Consider the following 14,886-nt stretch of genomic DNA (forward strand, 5'->3'; position numbering starts at 1 on the left):
ACACACACATACACACACACACACCCGAACCTTCACGTCTACAGCAGAAGTGGAGAGAGGTTGAGACATAGAGTGAGAGACAGGGAGGGGAATGTGAGGTGAGACGATGAAGACAGAAGCAGGGCGAGGTTCGGTGCATGGGTGACGTGAGTTTTTACTATTTGTGACTCCTTCTGCTGTATAAATGGAGGCCGGTAACAATGCTACTGACAGGCAACTGTAACCCTGGAGATTCATTAGGGCTTGTCACTATGGAAACCTCCAATCAGGGAAAAAATGTTAGCCATCCTTGCCTTCAACTAATGGGTCTAAGGAAATACCTGAGGTCCTCCAAACACACACACACACACACACACACACACACACACACACACACACACACACACACACACACACACACAGGCACATACACACACAGGCACGACACTGACCTTCTTCCTGTCTCCCTTGTGTTTAAACGTAAAGTAAACATTGAAGCGCTAAGTGACTTGTAGGTACAACAGCTTTGAGAAAGTACAGAGCTGAAACACAAACAGACAGTGTCTCTCTCATATTATAAACAGAAACACACACACACACACACACACACACACACACACACACACACACACACACACACACACACACACACACACACACATACGCATACACACACGTACATACAAACACACATACAGTATGTTCACAGTGCATTCAGGTGAAGGATATGGGTGGCAGACGGCTCGAAGGCACCAGGAGCGGGGCGGGCTGGTTTGGGTCAGAGCCAAAAGAACCACTGGTGCTAGAGTAGGGTAGGGCAGCTCTTCCTTTTCCTCCTGCTCCCCCTCGTCTCCCTCAACTGACACATGCACCTTCTCCCCCTCCTCCTCCTCATCCCCTTCCTCCTGCGATGTTCCTCTGTGCTGCTGCTCATGCAGGTCTGGCTCCTGGGTGCCCGTCATGGCCGTGCTGTGAACAGCCTGAATGTAAAAAAAATAAGGAAAGGCGCAGGGGCACCGGCAGACTGTTCAGGACACCGCAACATATGGCTGCATGTATGTGTGTGGGTGTGTGTGTGTTTTTGTGTGAAGGCGTGTGTTTCTCCTGTGTGGCACTGCAGCTCCCAAAACAAACTGGAAAACTGCGCTAACTGTCAAGGCTGTCATCCTGTCCGTGAGACCCTTTACCCTCTAGCAAAGCAAGCACAGGAAAATAAATAAATACATTTTAAAAAATCATTCTCTGTTTTGCTCTGAAAACAAAAAGCAAAAACCTTCACAAGAGGCGTCACAGCTCACAGTTCGCAGTCCAGTGCAGGAAACATAAATCTAAAACGGAGTGAACTAATAGACACGAGCAAAGGTGCAAACACAGAGTCAGAGCAGACAACAGGAAGCACTTAGACCTATTTATTGTAATCCCACATCTGTACAACTGTAGTGATGACAACAGGCCATTACTGATTATTCTTTTTTAATCCACGCTGGCTTTAAACAATCAGGACTTACAAAGAGAAAGTAGCTTACAAGGCTATTTCATATTGGTATTAAGAGAATGGGCATGGTTGGGCAGTGATATTGTCAATTCTTACATTTCTTTTTTTCATTTAGGACAAAATTTCACTCACAATGATGATGATTACTGTAACCTAAAGTTTTCTGATATTATTTTTCCTCGAGCTATAACTTAAGATAAAATCAAATGAAATGCAGTGACAGTGTCTAAATACTGCGGAGCACTGAAGCTGGAATATGTTGTAGGAAATGTCAAATTGAATGATAATCTCGGTTCACATTAAGAGCATGATCACAGGAGCGGATTCTTATCTTGGCTTAAGAATTGTTTTAATTTAATCATATTTTCTGCTTTATTGGGCAGTACGCAGTGGAGTTTGGCTGGATAAGATAAGAGTTGGAGCATGTGACTCAGTCCACATTGTCACGAGTACAGCAAATACTTGCCACTGGTCTACAGTGTGTTCATTCAAACTGCTTATTGATCTCCAGAGATTTAGGCAAATTTATTCCAAAGCTACCGATTTAATGTTAAATTGGAGCAGGAGCTGGAATATTCTGACAACTAACACGAAGAAGAATCAAGACAACAGAAGTCTGGGCCAACCATGAGTCCACGCAGGCATATACAGGACTACAGGAGAGCTGGCATGCAGGTTCACCATCTAAAAGGAGTGTATCACTGTGTGTATGTGTGTGTATGTGCATGTGTGTGTGTGTGTGTTTGATGGAAATAATGAGATTGAATCTGCTAGTATCTTTATTTCCTGTTTTTACGGGCATGTAGCCTAGACTGTGTGAGGACTCCAGTGAGGCTGCACAGTTTATGGCTTTTTGTTGTGATTCAATGGTAGCTGTTGGGTGGATATCAATTAACCATTGCAAAGAATAAAGAAAACAAATCTTCTGCACATTTAAAAACCTGCTGATGAGCCTTTTTAAAAACGTTTTAAAAGGCTCATTAAGAACCTCCCTTGCTAACAGCCAGGCCATGTGGAAATTAGATAATTCTACTGAATCTCAACCAGTCCCCAGAATTAAACCTATTCACACCTCAATAAGACCTCTGAGATCCATTAACTCTGTTTTATAGCCTATCCCTGCTGCGCAAATGCAATGTATGCACACTTGCATAAATTGCCACTTTTTTTAAACCGATCATTTAGATCAGTGTGTGTCGTCTCACAATAAAACATTTTCTTTTTACTTAAAGTGTTTATATAGTGACATCCATCCATCTGAAGACCAGCCTGTAACATATACCTACGACATGTATGAGGCTACAGCATTTCACAGCATTACTCTGGCTCGGAGCACTCAAACGTTCAAAACATGCTAATTAATTCTATATTAATTAAAAAAAGTAGGATATAAAATCGATCATATCAAAACAATCGACACAATTTTCATGATGTTATGGTGTATAATTATATAGGCATACATAAAGTAGGTTACCCTAGGTCATTAAGTTACAATATACTTATAGTTGCCAGCATATATACTGTATTGTATTGTATCTTTTTTACGGATGACACATCGCCATTTACAAAAGACCGACATCACAGGATCTGGACATTTTCTTTTGTGCCACGGGCATTCACCCAGCGCAGTGCCCGGGACAGTAAAGCAAAGAAAAAGTACATTTATTTTTCCACAGACGATAAAAACTTTTGTCTGCGATCCTTACCGGGGAGCAGCGTCCATCCACCAGCTTCACTCACACCGGGTCCGCCGTGCGCCCTGAGCTCCGGAGCCCTGCTGCTCCATCTGAGAGCAGCCCGATGGTCCACTGCCTCCTCAGTTCGCCCCCCTCCACCTCCACCTCCCCCCTACAAATCCAAACTCAGTTCTCCAGTCGGGAGGATGAAGAAAAGAAAAAATAAAGGATCAGAGAGAAAGAAGAGGGATGTGGCGCAGAAGTTTTAATAAAAAGGGGAAAGTAAAGTTAAAAGAGGATCAGCCGGTTCCCCCCCGTGCCTGCGTCCCCTCAGCCTCTGGACGCGCTCTGCGGTGTCAGGTACCGGAGTTCAGGCGCACCGGGGAGACGGAGAGCTGCGTCAAGCCCGCCAGAGAGAGGCATACCGGAGATAGGCGGATTTTACCTTCACAATAAGACAGCACGGTCCCGGAACTCCCCTGTACCAGATAGAAAATTACACATATTAAGATATTTAATAAAATATCGGTTTAAAAACACACCGACTTGCACCTCAGCCTGCTCCTCATTACCGTAAATACGCTGAACTAAGATCTCACATGGACAAAAACTGCTATCTTCTGTACTAGACAAAAGATTGAAAAATGAAAATTGAAAATTTCTCATAAAAAAATATTTATGATTTATGATATAGCACAGTACATAAAAGTAGGCTACAGTATAACATAGGCTAGCACAGTACATACCTGCAGGCTACTGTATATTGCGCAGTACTATAGCTACATAACTGTAGGCTACTATAATTACTTTAGTTTAGTTTAATTTATTTGCACATAAAAAAGAAAAGAAAATACATAATACAAAATAACAATAATAATAATAATAATAATACATGCAGATTTGTTGAGATTAAGAAAGTAAAACAATAACTAACTAAAAAGAAATGTGCAGGATGAGCCAATAAAACCCATCAGGGCTTGTCAGGTGGCCCTCCCAAAGGGAAACATGCAACCTAAAAACTAATAATATATAACTAATAATATATAGCACAGTAATGCTACACAAGTGTATCCTACTATAACATATTCAGGCAGCTTTCATTTTGATAGCAGCATACAATAAAAATTAAAAAAAAGACTTAACATGTTATTCAGAGTGAATAAGGTCATATTTTATCTAGGGGACATGGTTGCCTCAAACTAACCGTATAGTCAAGAGCCCTCTGTTTCCTTGGCAACCAGATGGTGAACAAGTGAGCATTAATTTACTTTTAGTTTTAGTTTAGCTATTAGAGAAATACACAAAACACACTGTATTTGTCATCACTGACAATGTATGTTAGGTGCTTTATCCAATACTATTATTCAGTTTGTTTAATTTTCAATAAATTAGTTGTGGTTAATTTTACCTTGGATGAATGGTGGAACCGTTAAGGGCACTGGGTTTCCTTGGCAACCAAATGGCTAACTTAACTAGGCTATAAATGCCAAAGTGAGCAAGTAAGGGTAAGCCTACTTGGCTTTCACAGTTTAGCTAGAAACAAAACACAGTAGTTAAAATCACTGATCAACTATTTGTTACTTTATCTTATTTCATTCAGTTTGTTTAATAAACTACTCTGCAACTTAAACATTTGTTTTACTTCCATTGTGTATGGAACCGACCCATTTTAGAGAGAAATTATGAGTTATTTAATTTAAAGTAAGAAATACTTAAGAAGTGGCAATCATTTTATTTTTGAAAGCTTTGACTGGTGCGCATCTTAATTCTGTGTAACTTGACAGTGATGGAGCGAGTCAGAGTCAGAGCATGTGACTGGTCCCCCTCTCCTCCTCCTCACAGTGCACCCCATCCCAATATCCCTCCGTCTCTGCCTGCTGGTTATCTGACCAGTCAGCGACCCCGGCGGACGGTGTGTGTGTGTGTGTGTGTGTGTGTGTGTGTGTGTGTTGTGTGTGTGTGTGTGTGTGTGTGTGTGTGTGTGTGTGTGTGTGTGTGTGTGTGTGTGTGTGTGTGTGTGACAGAGAGAGAGAGAGAAAGAGAGAGAGGGAGGGAGGGTGGGTAGAGGGTGCTGTCATAGATGATGCTCCACAGTCACACTCAGCAAGGGTGTCGATTCACTAAACTCAAAGGTGTGGCTGAGCTCCAACACAATGCCTTGAAATCAGCTTATGCTGTGTTAGCTTACATGGAACAAGGAATTACTGATATTATATTCAGTCCACCGCACTCAATGGCTCAATGGTAAAAGACATATTCAGATTATTTATCAGAGTTAAAGCAATAGACTATAACAATGTAACAATACACATTTAAAACTAAAAACTCTGCAATCTTTTCATGTTTTAACTTCACTAAAAGTACAAAGGTTTTTTTTGGCAAAATGTACTAACATCTTTAAAAGTTAACAGGTCAAAGTGGCTCCTTTCAGAATGTTTTATGTCATCTGCTTATTATTACTGATGCAAGCACACTTTTTCAGTATTTTTAATTAGAGCTGCAACTATTAGTCGATTAATTGCTTATTTGCCAACTATCAAATTGAGCAACAACAACTTTGATAATAAATTAATAATTTTTAGTCTTTTTTTTTAGGAGAAAGGAGTACAAATTATCTGATTCCAGCTTCTCAAATGTGAATATTGTATGTTGTCTTTAATCTTCAATGATAATTAACTGAAACTGGAGTAAACTGGAGAACACATTTGAAGACATCACCATGTGTTTTTGGAAATGATCAACATTTTTCACAATTTTCTGGCATTTTGTAGGCCAAAACAACTAAATAATCGATATATATATTGATAATGAAAATACTTCATTTCAGCCCTATTTTTGATGTTAGTCGAGGCAGTGGACTTATTTACCAGATTTATTTACCAGAGTATTCTATACTCCAGAAGTAACTGAAGTATAGCTTTTTTATGGGTCAAAATTTTCATTAAAAGTGTAATGTTTCCCTCTGAAATGTGGTGGAGCAGATGTACACAGTTACAGAAAAGTAGGCTATACGTAACAACAAGAACCTCGAATTTGAACTTATGTATAGCCTGCTTGAGTAATAATTTATCTTCACTCAATTTATAACCGTATTATAAATATATGTTTCTTATGAACCTTCATCAAAGAAAATACTTATATAATGTTATATACGTTACAGTTACAGTAGAGACTCAAAAAGGCAGAATAGATATTCATAAACTCTTGAAAAACTGCTGAAACTACTGTTCATTTATCTCTGGGTATCATGCAGCTCCCTGATGGCCCCGCTGGGGGTCCCTGGATCCCACTTTGGGAACTAATATAAGACTTACAGTATCGTACAGTAGGTCTATGCAAACAGCTTATAGGGAGCACCAGTCTTAAATGCTCTCCTGTTAATTTTTAAACATCTACACATGGTCTCCAAATAATTTTCTGGGGATGTTTTGCTTGATGTTTACACCCCATTAGATAGAAAACAAGAGTCCCACAGTAGAGGCTCTGTAGGGCTGTAATACTCATTAAACACAGGAAAATGGAGTTGTTGAATGGATTAAAAATAGACGGGCAATTTGGCTATTTTTAGATCCTACTAGCAGGGCAAAAGGTTTAAAGTTTGGATGTTTGAAGTGCGGTGCCAGAGGAAAAAAAACATGTACATGAGGGTATCTCAGGTTCAACTCTATATTGTCAAGGCACCTGAACACGAGGCAGATTTTAGTGGCTGCATGATATCATCTTAAGTCAACTTGAGCGCAGAATTTGCACTTATCTTGAGGAAGTTTATGACTTTAAATGTGTTTTGCACAGGAAAAATGAGAAACTAAAGAACAAAACTGAGAGTCTCCGTGAGGCTGTACTTGAGCTAAATGTTCACATCAGTATGCTAATATGTTTACCATGTTGACAGTGTTGATTGTTGTGTTTGCATGCATTTAATAACCACTTAGTACAATTAAGGATGCAGGAATGTCATTGGTTTAGCAAATATTTGGTCATAAACAAACGTTATGGACAATAATACATATACAGAAGGCAAAGTTATTACATTTCATCTTCTGGGGACCAAGAATGTGTGAACCAACTTTTACAGGAGTCCATCCTTATATATTTGTCTAAATATTTCAATAAAGAACTATAAAGTCAACCTGCTGGTGGCGCTATAAAACGTCATCACCAATCACAAAGTTAATAATATACATTAACATTAACATCATCGTCATGGTGAAGCTAGAGGAAACGTCAGAAGTTCACCAAAGTCAGTGGACTTCATCCTCTAGAGACCGTGAATATCTGTCAGAGAAATTCATCCAATAATTGTGCAGATATTTCAGTGTGAAACCAAGTGACGCTACAGATCAACCAACAGATCGACTGTCAGATCAACATTACCCAGCATGGCTAAAAATAAGAAAGATGAAAAGTCCTTTGAGAGAGTTACTAAGTTATTTATCGTGATAACATGATCACAGTTAGCTTGTGAGTACTATTTATAATGTAAGCTTGGTAGCGTGCCAACATTACCAAATGCAACTTTTAGCATGTTAATTTGCTAATATTCAACATGTTAGCACACCATACTGAAGTCTAGTATGTTAACCAGGGGAGGATTAAGGAGTTGACAAGATCTGAAGCTAAGCCCAGAGCACCCAGAGCCAGACACAATGTTTTATATGTGCAGAATTTAATTTTACTGCATTGTATGACTACTGCAAACATTAGTAGTATTAGTAGTAGTAGGTCCTTATTAACAATGTTCCAAAAATATACATATAAATACATAAATAACAATAAGGAATTAGATTAAAAGGAAAACTAAAAAATATTGTTCATTTTTAATTACATTCAATAACACTTCAGTCTCAACTGAAAAGTCTTAAGAAGTTTCACTCTTAATAACAATTGTTATAAATTCACTCAGATTTCAGTCAGCCCCCCCCCCCCCCCCCCCCCCCCCCCAGCTCTGCCCCTGCTCTTAACTTTAACACATTAGCAAGAAATGCTATCATTAATCTCAAAGTACAACTGAGGCTGACGGAAATGTGGTCATTAGTTTTAGAGATTAGGACCTTAGCACATGAGAGTAATGAAAAGAAAACCAGAATAAATTAGCGGAAAAACATACAGATTTGTCTATACAGGGCATGAGGAGGCATTGAATAGTTTAATGAGAAACTAAATTGATTTTGGACCAACATGAAAGGAAGCACTCCCACCACTCATCTAAACACCAAATGAGGGAATCTTTTGGAATAATGGTACTCATCCCTCCATTTACTGACACATCTGTTCTTTGAAATCTATTTCAAGGAGCGCTGAAGCTGCTCTGAAGACTTGTAGTGAACCAACACCTTATTAAGCCCACTGTGATGTTTTTTTTTCTTGAATTTGTCACCTAGCTTTATATTGTCTTGGACTAAATGGTAATTGTGACCTGTTGCTGGCACAAGATGAAAAGTCAGGGGATCCATAAAGTCAATTAAATTGATTCTCCGGAGATAATCATTTTCTGAACTAAATTGTTGAGATATTTCACCCCAGACGTTGAGCTGACAAGCTAAAAAAACAACAGACAATTTCAGTGCTTGTGTGGCTAAAAACTGTGATGAGATTTTCACTCATAGCAGGGAAACACCATTGAGTACCCAGTGTTGGGAAGTAACTAGTTACATGTAGCGGTGTTACATAATTTAATTACAAAATTAATGTAACTGTGATCAGGAGGAGTGTTTTTTCCTCATTTTTAAATATTTAACATTTACTGAATACATATATTGCTGTTTTTAATTCTTTGAAAACAATATTTTTTATATTTTGTAAATAAATCATGATATGGGCTTATTTGGAGCACACATGGGCTTAAATGGTGTCACAGTACCAATTAAGCCCATACCAGACTTTTTTCATCAAATATCTTTACTTTATATTGCAAAATATACATGAACTAATGAATATGTTTTCAAATGAGAGATAAATCCTGCTTTATAAGAAATTATCTCTACATCTACATCATGTCAGTATCCATGAAAAACACCTGAACTTAAATTTTAGTGCTTAATGCATTACATTTCCAAAGTAACCTTCCCAACCCTTGTAATACCCAATCAACACCCACAGCAGACAGACTCCTCACTGCTATCATAATAACTCAGCAGCAGCAGCATACATCAAACATTTAGTGTATCTCAACAACAGAGTTTAAGCTATCTAGGACACATTTAACCACACAAACGCTCACACAGACCTCTTTGACTCTCCCTGGGAGGAGCAGCAATGGGTGTTGTTGGAAGCCTCTACGTATGTGTGTGCATCTTTGTGTGTGTGTGTGTGTGTGTATGTATGTGTGTGTATGTGTTTGTGTGTGTGTTGGTAGTAATCAGTTGTTACTGATCAGTTGTTACTGGCTGTGTATCTCTACTCCCACTCCCATTCGTTTTCCTTCTCCTTCCAGCTTGTCTCATCCTTCTCACACTTGCTGTCTCGTGTAACTCATGCAAGACTCTTTCTGCTCCACAGAATCATTTCATGCATTTTTTACTCCAGCTCTGTCAGTGCGGTGTGTTCAAATGCTGGTTTACATTAGTCACTGAAACGCATGCACACACATACTTACATACATACGCACACACACATAGAGAAAAACATTCCCTCTGTTATCGGTTGAAGATGAGTATCTAGGCCAAACCTTATTATCAGTGAGCGGTAGGCGCCCCTTGGGTGTGTTTCCATGATGACCATTACATAACGTAATATATGGGGAAGTGTTTTATTCCGTGCTATTGGCAAGAATACACACACACACACAGGGAACTCGATTACAGATCAATAATCCTGATCAATCATTGAAATTGCCATGACAACCACCTGAGGGTACATCCTTATGCAGAGCATGAACACACACACAGATACTGCACACACACACGTGTGGAGAAACATATGATCATGGTAACCTTGAGCCTGCCTGCTACTTTACTTGACCTGGTTTCAGATGTAGTACATGAGGAGGTGACAGAGTGTGCACACACACACACACACACACACACACACACACACACACACACACACACACACACACACACACACACACACACACACACACACACACACACACACAGGTGTCAGTGTCAACAACTTAAACTATCAGTTTTCAGAGTGGGGCGACGAAGGAGACAACAGTAATTATGTGTCTCTCTTCTGCCTTTCTGTATTTGTCTTAATGTTTACTTAAACTGTTGAAGGCATTGCTGGAAACTCGTTATTACAGCCCGCAACTGATATAAATAAAATACAACATTTATTAAAATAAAAACGACAGTGAATAAAGGGGGTAAGAAATGTGCTTTAAGGAGAGAGCTTGAAGTAAATTAAGTACTTTTTTTTTAAGTAGCTCATTAGAGAAGATGTTACAGAGTGGTGCAAAAGTGGTTCATATTAATAAATTATAGGTTACATACAAGAGACCAACATGAAGATAAAACAGGGTGACAATATTGATGTCCTTTTACATATGAGGGACCCAAAAAGTAGTTTTAATATAAATAATTTAGAAACGTTGCATATAATCATTAGTATTACTCTATTCATAATATGATATAGTAAATGAGTAGATGTTTAAAACTTCCGGATACTTGGATTAGAAAAAATTAGATCCACAAAAAGCATATTCTAGGAAACATTAATAAAATAGGAATGTTTTTAGCACCGTTAATGTGTTGGCAACGTTGGTGTGTCCAGACTGAAATGTCTATGTTTGATTTCTGGCTAAATATCCACGGTAAATATTGTACTGACTACTAAACACCAGCATGTTAGCCTTGTCACTGTGAGCATATTTAAAATGTGAATGTTAGCTCAAAGTGTTTAGTAGAGCCTCACTGAGCCATGGACATGGCTGTAAACTCAAAATATTGTTACACTGGGAATTACTTTTAAATTTTACTGTTTGTTGTCACTGATGTCTTCCTGTGATGTATGTGTGTTAAAACATCTACTGCACACCAAATTTCCTTCAGGATAATACCTTTATAAACAGTAACAATATTACCCTGCACTGTTATCACTGAATCTGTATCTGTAAAAATTGAAAAATAATTTGCTACCCTTTTGTTCCCTGACCTATTGTCCTCTCCTATATGTGTCCCTACACCTTGTAAGTGTTTTATTGATTCACTGTAATTTGTGGTCTATTATCTAAAGTAGAGCTGCAACTAACGATTAGTTTCATCATTGATTAATGTGTGTCTTTCTTGATAATCAATTAGTTGATCAGTGTTTCCCAAAGCCTAAAATTATGTCCTCATCATATCATCCACAACCCAAAGATATTCAGTTTACTGTCATAGAGGACGAAAGAAACCAGAAAATATTCCTCTTTGAGAATCTGGATTATTCTATTATTTCAATAAGACTCAAAATCATTTATGAATTAGCAAAATAGTTGGCAACTAATTGATTAAACAAGTAATCAATGCAGCGCTAAACAAAAGCATTACCACATTTGTAATCAGACTATCACGTTTATAAAAAAGTTGCTTTCAGAATCACAAATCGAAGATGCGAGTAACTTTTCCACCACCATAACAGGCAGCTCAAGCTCTGATATTTCTTTGTACTTTAAAGAAACAACTGAAGCGATTCTTCCTGCAGCAACATTACAGACTCCTATTTATTAGTTCTAGGAGTCTATCAGGCAATACATTCCTACATCCCACTTTCCTCTTTCTCTTGTCTTTTTCTGCACCGTGTTTTCAAGCATAAATGCACACTGGTCCATACAAATGTGAAATCATGCACACACAGCCAGCCTCTCCCGTAGACATTACAATCATGACAAGAGGAATAAGAGAGAGTTAGGTTGTGAGCCAGTCAGAGGAGAGAAGCCGGAGAAGCATCTTTTCTGACAATCTGCAGAAATGAAGTTGCTTAGCAACCTTTGGCCTTGATGACAGGAAATGATGTCATGCTCATAAGACAAAACATAAGCACACAAACGCTCAGGCAGATAACAGGTGCACACATGCGCACACACGTGTGGACCCGCAGACACACACATTCAGGGTAAACCTTGCAGGATGGTAGATGAGAGAAATAATGAGTTGTGATGGTAATCTGGAGTAAAAACAATATATTAATCTTCTCTAATGGTCCCTGATCTCTGAGTCCATTAAGGATGACCTTATATATATATACGTCCACACACGTGGACATGGATGTATGGATGCACGCACACACACGCACACGCACACGCACACACACACGCACACACACACACACGCGCGTATGGGCTAAGCTGTGAATGCTCTCTTATGTGCTGCTGTTTGAGGGAAAACTACATCTGCTTCTCTCTTGTTTCTCAGTGTTCCCTCAACCTGTCTGTGAACCCATTTCCTGCCTTGTGCCTGTTTTCTGTGTGATTCACGAGTCACGCCACCGCTCCGACGAGACACACACACACACACACACACACACACACACACACACACACACACACACACACACACACACACACACACACACACACACACACACACACACACACACAATGAAGCTTATTGCTGTGTGCTCTGGGAGAGGTAGTATTTTGGAGCTGAGGCATATGAGAGAAGATTTTTATTGTTAATCAGGTTCCCTCTCATATTAGAAGCTGTAGGACTTACAGCTCCACACAGTGTTCGGTTTGTCTCACTGCACTCGTCGCCTTCTGGGATGTTTCACTTTAATTATTCATGTTTGTAAAGGAATGAGCTGCCAAAGACTCTCCAACTCAACATTTTGTCTGACGAACTGCTTTTGAAAGACGTACTCCATCCTCTCTGAAAAATCCAGTTATTTCCAAATATATCTGACACTCATTGTGCTGCAGTACATCTTCAGGTTTTTTTTAATCATCTATATGTGAGGTATGTGTTGTTTGTTGTATTTGTATTCCTGTAACAAATATCTGTGGTACATAATTCAGGACTAAAAACAGAAGCACATTAAATTTTCAAAAAGGTCTAGTCATCATGTCCATGTTGCTGTAATTGCATAAAAGATTATTATTCAAACATTCAAAGCAAGTTAATACAAATGAACACATAAAAAACAATTTAACAATTTGATGTATTTTTTATATTAATTTTAAAGTAGTTTTTTTTATAAGCTCGGGTGAAATAATTTTGATTAAAATGTTAATGTTTATACATTGCTATAACTTAAATATGATCAATATTAATATTATTTTGGTTGAAAGGTCATCAGTCAACCACTCTACTCAGATATAATGAACAAAAATCTACTTTCATCTCAGAATGAAGATGTGGATCATTAAAATAGCATAAATTATCTTGCAAAAAAAAAAAAGGAAGGGGGGGGGGGGGCTGCAACCAACTCAGCTTACTCAACTTTTTATGAATCTATATGTTCATCTTTATGCATATTTAAACGTAATTATAAATATTTGACTTCTTAGTCAATCCAAATACCCAAATCTATAGATAAACAGTAAACTATAATTACACAGTTAGATGGTGGGATCACAGAGGAACAAAATGAGCCTTGAAAGCACAGAATACTAATGGGTGATCAAGTTATGTCAATTTCTATTTATAGAGCAGCCTGATAGCAGAAATCAGAAATGTGCTTTACAATCTTAAAGCATACAGCATCCTCTATCCTAAGAGCCTGGATCCATGTGAGTAAAAACTCATGACCAACAGAGGAGGAATCCCTTTATATTATGATAAAAATATAGATTAATAACATATATGAAGAATGTATGATTGACAGCGAAACTGATTAAAGTCTCCCCTAGAAATATGACTATTTAATTTAGAGACTATAAAACTGCAATATACACATGCAACACAAGCAAAGAGTAGTTAGCTGTGTTTGGATGAGCACTCAAAATCATTTTCCGGTGCTCGTCTTACAAGTTCTGGTAAAATTAATGAGGGCACTTGTAAAAAAATATGCTCAAATTAAGTGAGTGCATCAAGAGTAAAACTATCACTAATATATTTAAGCATGTTTTCTTTCCTAGTGATATGACCGTAACCTTAAGTACTGTACAAATTACTTTGTTAACTACATTCACATTACATTACATGAAACTTCATTTCATTTATGTTGTTTAATAAAGCTGTTTTAGACTAAATAAAGTCGGTTATTTTACTGGAAATTATTTGACTTTATTCTTTTGGATTATCTTTTAATACTCCGGTTATTTCATTATCACTTACAGCACTATAACTAATGTATTATGGGTTATATTTGAGTAATTTATACATAGTGATGAGAGTTAAACAGTGACAGGTTTAAGTCGAGCTGAAAGGCTGATGTGATGTGATTTGATGTGTAAAATTGGGATCTTAAGGCGTGTTGGCATTAAGATTAAGAGACAAACTTAAGGCTGCTTTTTACTACCAGTCCAGAGCAAATACACTACACATCACTGACTCAGGGTTAAACTGTATTTACATTTCAGTTTTAAGTTGTTTTTTTTGCCATTTCCTTGTAGATTAGTGGGTGATCATCTTTGCTGTAACCCCTCATAACTTCCTACTTTGTCTTCATGTGAATCTCTTGTACATCCTGGTGTGTATAAAAAGTTGTAAAAATAAACACCTGAAATACTTTGTTGTACTTAAATGTCCAAATGTTTGCACTTTAGCACAAAACAGCATATTTAACCTTAATTTTAAGTAATCATAATATAGTGGGAATTACACCCACGTTACTCAATAATTGAAAAAAATACAACTCAGACATTTTCAT

The 14,886-nt window shown here is 38.0% G+C and overlaps 1 protein-coding gene across 1 annotated transcript in view; it reads right to left on the reverse strand.

Annotated features, from left to right (window-relative positions):
• cacna1hb (calcium channel, voltage-dependent, T type, alpha 1H subunit b) overlaps positions 1-941 on the reverse strand; it is a 39,212-nt gene extending 38,271 nt beyond the window's left edge. The window contains exon 1 of the mRNA XM_062428076.1: positions 709-941. Within this exon, the coding sequence (XP_062284060.1) occupies positions 709-941 (233 nt within the window). The remainder of the gene's footprint in view (positions 1-708) is intronic.
• Positions 942-14,886: the final 13,945 nt, after the last annotated feature.

This window comes from Scomber scombrus, chromosome 2, assembly GCF_963691925.1.
Source record: "Scomber scombrus chromosome 2, fScoSco1.1, whole genome shotgun sequence".
NCBI lineage: Eukaryota > Metazoa > Chordata > Actinopteri > Scombriformes > Scombridae > Scomber > Scomber scombrus.